The sequence below is a fragment of the Athene cunicularia genome (genome assembly GCF_003259725.1).
Source record: "Athene cunicularia isolate RWA chromosome 9 unlocalized genomic scaffold, athCun1 chr9_part1, whole genome shotgun sequence".
NCBI classification, from domain to species: Eukaryota; Metazoa; Chordata; class Aves; order Strigiformes; family Strigidae; genus Athene; species Athene cunicularia.
Genome location: NW_020799110.1, coordinates 25,577,703 through 25,585,510, shown reverse-complemented (window position 1 = coordinate 25,585,510; position 7,808 = coordinate 25,577,703). Strand labels below are relative to the sequence as shown.

Here is a 7,808-nt window from a genome sequence, read left to right as displayed (position 1 = left end):
TACATTTCAGAAGTTGGGGCATAAACGTGCCTGTAAAAGCCACAGTGATATGTTAATACATCATTATAACATGCATAATACTATTACTTACTTAAGGCTTAACACAGTTCTGAGAAAATGGACTGGTTTGTGGCAAAGCACCTTCCACTGCCTTTCCAATCCACATATACCACTGACACACAGGAAGATGCTAAATTCTTAAGGAGCTTTCCCTCACTTGTCCAAGAAAAAGCTGGAATTACCAACTTTTTTGAAAAGAAATTCAGAAATTTAAAAAAACACCAAGTTTACACTTTCCTCACTATTTCTGCAAATTGATGGAATAAATCAGGCAAGAGAACAGTCACAGAACTTGAACTGCTATCTGTATCCCAGATATTTTAGATTCACTAGCAAGAGGCAAAGCACAGCTTCTGAATACCACTACATCAACCCTTTGCAAAGAGGACAGGACAGGACAGAAGGGCCTGAGTAAACACAACAGGTTTCAGCTCCTCACACTCTTACTTTAAAGTAAGCATGCAAAAATCACATTAAAACCAGACTGTTTTGTGGTAGAACTGTGTTTAATTATTTTTCATATACAAATTAAGAGAACTCAAAAAAAAAAATCATTGTTCTATCAAACTGAAATAATCCAAACTAGCACAAATTAATATTTCAAAAATACTACAATGAAACAAGTATAGCGTAAAGAATAAAAAGCTTTTCAATTCCATTTTCTGCAAAATTACACTCTGAATACTACCTCATACATACAAGAATGCAGCCCTTGGTGAAAAAAAAAAATCCAGTGCAAAACAGTTTTAAACCCACATATTATCAGAGTGTAATGGAAGTAAATTCACATTTGAAGAGAGACATCACATTTTATTTTTCTCTTCAGTAATAAGATTATTGCACAGAAACAGTCAAGTGGTTTTTCCCCACAAGAATTAATGCTTTACAGCTTTAACAATTCTAAAAGCGTGGTTCCCGTATTTGCTGCTGCTCAAGCACTCCCCATAAAACATCATTTTATAAAAACATGTTTATTTGATCAGCTGAGTTCTTTCCTTCTTGTGCATCCAGTCCAACACTAATGATTTTGCTGCACCACTTAGGCCTTGTGATTTTGCGGTGACCAATTTTGACTTGTGATGATGATGATGTATGAGAAGAAATCATAATCCAAGTAATACCCAAGGTGGGCTGACTTTGCAGGACCAACACGACAAAAAAGCAATGAAACCTATTTCTCACTCAAGTAAGCTCAATCTAGTCTGGTTACATTCTCAAAGTGCAAAACCAGGCTTTATCTATTGAGAACTGTGGTGTATTCCTCACGGAACCAGATTGCAGAGCAGAACTGCACTTCAACTAAGTTCACAGTTGCATAGTAAAAAAAGTCCCACAATCTTTTGGCTAATTTGTGGTCTTATTGCCCAGGAGGAACTCTAGCGGTACGCTAACTCAACCTACGCAATTTACTTAACCTAAGAGTCAAATTACTCCAGTGAAGGAAGGTAAGGTAGAGTTCAGTTTTAAACAGTGGTCTGAGACTACCAAAAAAAAAAAAAAGATTAAAACAGAATTAGTTTTTAAAAACCCACATTAATTCTAATGCATACACTTAAATTGAGACATGGAAAGAAAACATCTGACAGTTGTGTTGCAGACAGCCTTGAGAGCACTAGTTAGTATTATTTTTTCAAAGTGATGAGACAAAACAGAATAGGCATTTACTGGGACTAAAGGAAACATGGTATTTCTTAATCTATAGCTAATCTGCAACTATAGAACACTTAAATTGTCAACTCCACCACCGATTCTAACACCTGAAACATCTGAATAGTAAGAACAGTATCAACACTGGAGTTATATATGCTCTGGATGACTGTACTACTCCTTTCAAAACACAATGGGACTCCACCAAATCAGTGTGACTACCAAGGTAGCTCAGTTGAAACATGTTTCAGTTATTGATGCTTTTAATTAATATTATTCAATTTAAATATAAAAGCTGGACCAAGTTAAATAGAAAAGACGGTTCCATAAATGCTACTCATGGGATCAGAAATGTTTTGGGGGTTTCTTGATTCATTTTTGACAGAGCTGAAGTCATGAATGGTAGGGCAAGAGGCTAGGACAGTTGTCCACAGTCAGTAATGATAATCCTTCTGGAGGTCTTTCCACTCTTGGAACCAAAGCTCTCGATTTTTTTCACAACATCCATTCCCTCCTTTACATGCCCAAAAACAACATGTTTTCCATCTAGCCTGTAAAACAAATGAACAAAGACAGTTTTACTTACAACAACATAAAGACTGAACTACACCAAGCTCAGTGGAGGGGTGTTAACAGGTCTTCATTGTTCCCACCTGCTGGTCAACTCTACAGCAAAGGCAGAACTGCTCTCCAAGTGACATGAAATACTTTTAGCTTTGGATCTTAAAGCATTATGAGGGATAGCAGCCTTGTTACCCTCACAGCCCCTCCTCCCTCAAGTAGCACAAAACAACTTATTTTCCATTATGAGTCACGTAATTTGGAAATTAAAAACAAAACCCCCAAAACAAACTAAACAACCAAAAAACCAACAACCCACAAACAAACAAAAGAACCTAAGAAAACCCCAAACCCTCCGAATCCAGGCATCAATTAATCAGGTTAATATGCACAGCTGCGAACCTACCAGTCAGTTTTTGCAGTGCAAATGAAGAACTGAGATCCATTTGTATTGGGTCCTGCATTGGCCATTGAAAGAACACCTAAAACAGCAGCAGCAGCTTATTAGATTGGTGTAACAAGTGTGTTGTTGAGAAGACAGTTTTCCTCTGCACATTTAGACTGAAGATGGACAGACAGAAGATAGGATGGTTTCACGTTGTCTCCAAATGACTTCTAATGCCAACTTGTTGTCTTTGACTATTCCCTCAAGCCCAGCCTCCCTTCATTCCACAAGAATGTTAATAATTAGTTGTACATGTCCTGAATGCGATTAACATCAGGTAACCTCTTCTGTGGTTCAACAGCAGCAGTAGTTTCCTGTGATGAGGAAGTAACAATCCGAAAACGAGACTATGGAATTCAATCAGATGTTCTTATGTACAGCTTTTCCCTTGTTTTTTCTCAATTTAGTTGGAGCTTAAAAGGACATGCCTGTTATCTAGTAAATAAGAAATCCGGGATTGCTTTGTTTCACTTCTGCAGTAATCTCCTAAGTAAAAATTCAAGTCTATGACTTACAAAAGAGTAATTTCACCTTTGTAGAATTTTAAAGTAAAATACAAAAGCCCCCATAATTTATTTTGCCCAGTCTCTTTTATAGTAAGGGCAAGAGTGGCAGTATCACCCATTACAGGCTGACTTGTATTTGTACAGCAGTCTACACAAATAAACATGTCAGGGACAATACATTGTTAAACTTCCTTGATATCTGTGTAACCACCAAGTGCCTCACACATCTAAAATACCCATATTTTTCTTAAATACATCTTCATAAACAATGCTTCATTATAGGTTATAGCCATCAGAAGGTGGAACAAATATATTTATTTACCAGGTCCTACATGCTTAAGTAGGAAATTTTCATCTGGAAACCTACTGCCATAAATGGATTTTCCACCAGTTCCATTATGATTTGTAAAGTCACCACCCTGAAACAGAAATGGCTGTTAACTTTATTAACACAGAAGCATTATTCAACATTAGAAGTGATGCTATTGAAAATATATTCGCTTGCTCTAATTTAAAAACTAACATCAGCACATTTTCTTCAGGTTAAGAATGAGTATGGTCACATGAGGATTTAAACCCATGACACTAGATGAAGATACAATCAAACGAAAAGTAAACTCCTGCTCCAGATATTGCGATACTCTGCAACTGACATCCATAATGCCAACAACCACCCTTCCGTGTTACATTTGGAGCCTTGCTCCCAAATGATCAAACAGCAGTACTTTTAAGAAACATCTGAAAGGCCTCAAAACAGAATCACCTGAATTCATCACTGTAGGCAAGACTTGAGAACTTTTTTTTTTTGTTCCCTTTCTTTCTTTCGCCCAATAGGTATAAACACTGGCCAGGATCTCCATTATTACTACTTGCCATGTCTAGGTTTTGTTGTTTAAGTGTTACGCCTGAGCTATTTTAAAAGTCCCTCAGCTACATGCTGTTTGCTGGGACAGATGTGGCCACCTGTCTTTGGTTAGACAAAACCCAACAAAACAAAACCACCCAGCCACGGCGAATCCAAAGGTGGATCCTAACACGGCTTCCAGCAGTCTGCCACCTCCTCTCCCACAGGTGACACCACCCATGCTGGCAAGTAACTCGTACCCAACAGGTATTTCATGTGATGTTCACCCTTCCATTCTCACCTTGAGCAATCTATTACAGGTGGTGTTAGGGCTACTCCTACACAGTCCCAGAAGTATGCTCTGCACGCTGCGTGCCATGGGGAGGCATCTGAATCGCCAAGTCCTGGGTGTGATGACCTCCAATTAGGCTATACCAATTGTCTGAATCTTATTAACACTGCATCTCAACAAGTGTGAAGGCCTCTACTGTTTCCTCTCACTTTAAAATATTTGAAACCTCTGACATTACCCATTTTGGTAATGACTACTAAGTGATTCCTAAACATCAGTTCATCATCTCACCATACCACTTAGTCAACCACCTAGTATCCTCATTTCAGGTCCACTTAAGGGACAAAATAGAGGCAAGAACAACAGACTTACACAGAACTTTACAAATTAGTGGTAGAACTGAGACTAGGATTTCCATTTCTCTTATATTTATCTCTGACCCCAGCAAGACTTCTAAACTTTGTCCCTTTGTCAGTATCACAAAATCCTAGTTTGCATTTCAAAGGCAAGAAAATAGGTCCTTTACAGCACACTTGTCTCCTTTCATTTCTCAGAAATAGGTCATAAGATTGTTCTGACAGCTGTATTTTTAGTTTAAAAAAAGTGGGGAAGGGGGACCATGGCAGTCATCAGTTAATAAATAAAGCATGCTTACTATAATCTTCATCTCAGATTTATTACAGAGCTATTCTACGATGCAATGTTGTTGAAATGTAGCTTCTTTTAAGGGAAGAGAGGACCACCAGGAATCATACAATCCAGTGCAATACAGCAGCTGAATTCCTGCTCATCTGCCAAGCACAGAAAAAAAAAAAAAAAAAAGAAAAAAAAAAAGGCTTTCAAAAAGATTTTGTGTTTGTTTTGTTGTTGCTTAAGAAAAAATTGCTAACGTGCATGAACTTTGATTCAGAATTTTGAAAGATTCATCCTTTAAATCAAAACAAAATCCATTTCAGGTATGTCATCCCAAAAAAATTGACCCAAACCCTTTTTGGTTCTCTCTTCCACTCTGTATTAGGGAGATGTTCATAAAAAAAAAAACCAAACAAAAAAACCCACATTCTCTACTGTGATCAGATTATTCTACTAGGAATAAAGAATGGATACATTGTTTTCTCAGCTCTCTTAGAACACAAGGTTGATTGTCATTCTACCCACAAATACTTCTCCCAAGCAAGTGCAATATGCCCCACACTGAAGTACACTGCTATACAAAAGCAGAAAGCCTTAAGACAGGGTTTTTTTTTTAAGACAGCCTACACATAATTTACATTTATTTGTTCAAAGGATGGGCTAAGAAACAGCCATATCAAAAAGATGACAAATGCAAGTCACAGTCACTTCTTTATTCTGTAGTTAGCAAAGGTTAGAGCAGAGCCACTTAAAACTCACAGTCTTACTGGTTCTAAAAATATATAGATAATGTACAAATAAATTTAATAGGAGAAGTGAAAAAACCCCCATTACCTGGCACATAAATGAAGGAATCACTCTGTGGAAAGTGGATCCTTTATACCCAAATCCTTTTTCACCAGTACAAAGAGCTCTAAAGTTTTCTGTGAAAACAAAGCATAAAGTATGATGTTGCCATATATGACATATACACATACATAACATAATTAAACTCAAGTAGATTAACTATGCCCCAAGTTTATACACTTCAAAAATTTTATAGTATCTTTCAGGTATTATTGATCTATTAGTTGTTTCCATTCTTTGAAAAACCCTCCATTATAAAGCTAAGGAAACAAAGCTTGTTTCGCCTCAGAAGTGGGCACAAACACAATCCTTTACCATCTCATCTCCTCTATTTTGCTGTTACATATTAACTCCAATCCCCCTGCCACCTCAAAACCACCACTCTGAAGTCAGAAAGTTTCATTTTCTGACTTCAGCTTTTGTTCTCTAAAGTAATTGCAAAGATGATTTTTTTTTTTTTTTAAGGATACTCATCTACTGGAAACCGAAAGAAAAGTAGTTTTTCAGAACTGCTAAACAGATCAGGAAGGAAGCACGTGATAGAACACAAAAACTTTGTAACGTGAGTACAGTAAGCAGCTAGCAACCAGGTAAACAAAACCCTACGTGGTCTCTGGAAACTCTTAGAACCCATCCCTTTGGTTTACCCTTTTCCATTTGCAAACTAATGTATTTCTAAACATATTTATTCACCACGGATAACCCAACATGGAGGTTGTACTGTTGGCACAAATTACAAAATAAAACTTTGGAACAGCAACAAATTATAATTCCTCACTAGCACTGTTCTGACAAAGAATATTTCATATTTCTCCATTTAATAAATGGGGATGAAACATCGAAATAGTTTCCAAAAGGTAAAAGAATGTTCTTGTTCCTGCAAATCGCAACCTAAACCTTAAATATATAAAGTATAAAATTCTGGAGATGCTGCCTTACCTGCTGTCTTTGGAACAACATCAGCTTTCAGCTGTTAAAGAAAAATAATCAAATCAGTAAGTCAGCCTACGCAGCAGGATGGTACAACTGAACCCTCTTCCCAAGGTAAGGAGCTCTGTGAAAACACAATCCACCCCAAATTCCAAGAACACCATGACTTCCCAAGCATTTGGCTAGTCATTAAAAATAACCCCTCAATACAACTTTTGGCCAGTTGATGAAGAGCAACTTGAGCAGTGTCCAATTATTTCATCGATCAACACAATAATTTATCAATAGCTAAGAAGGATCTTTACAACGGCTCTTAAGGATCAAAGCCAGTTTGGATACAACCAGAGATCAAACTCTCCCCAGGACAGAGCCATCTGTTGAAATGTATTTAATCCAGAGGCACGTGCCCAGCCCCAAGGGTATGTGGTACACCGCAACTGGAGTCTTGGCACTCACTTATCATGCTTTTCATAGGTGCAGCGTGTACTGCAATTTTCCTGTTCAGGCCTTCTTTAAATGGCTGAGTATTTCAGAGACTGAATTTTTAATGATAAGAGCCAATTGCTCGCTGGCTGTTGAGGTAGCTGCCAGTTCAAACATAGCTGTGCTAACCTTTCAACGCACACGGAGCAGGAAGCTCAAAGAGGCAGCACCTCAGAAAACCGGCAACTAAGAATCAAACAATAAGCATCCAGGAAAAAAGAGGAAAAAACAGGACGAAGGAGTATGCCAACCCCTGGGCGGCAAGGTGGGGGTCCTGCCCTTCACTGGGCAGCGCAGGACCCCAGAGCCACGACGGGCCTTCGGGCGCTTTGCTGCTGCTGGAACCGCGCTTGCTCCGCTCAAGCCAGTGGAACGCTGCGGCGCGAGTTCCCGTGCTGTGGCCCAGAGCTGCCTTCTGCTGAGGCTCCTGCCGCAGCACGGTCCAGCCCCCGCCTCAGGGGCCGCAGCCGCCCCCCAGCAGCCGCCCCGCAGGGACGGTGATTTCAGGCACTGGCTGCTCGCGTCGAGCCGATGCCTGGTGCCCCGACCCGCGGGTCTGAC

General features: G+C 39.0%; 1 protein-coding gene across 1 annotated transcript; it reads right to left on the bottom strand.

The window, feature by feature from the left end:
• Positions 1-536: 536 nt before the first annotated feature.
• Positions 537-6,883, bottom strand: PPIF (peptidylprolyl isomerase F). Its single transcript, XM_026855140.1, has 5 exons — positions 6,774-6,883; positions 5,823-5,911; positions 3,542-3,638; positions 2,675-2,750; positions 537-2,258 (listed from the first exon to the last, which is right to left on the bottom strand). Exons 2-5 carry the CDS (start codon positions 5,829-5,831, stop codon positions 2,123-2,125), a joined length of 318 nt encoding a protein of 105 aa, XP_026710941.1. The 5' UTR covers positions 5,832-5,911; positions 6,774-6,883; the 3' UTR covers positions 537-2,122.
• Between the last annotated feature and the right edge of the window lie 925 nt (positions 6,884-7,808).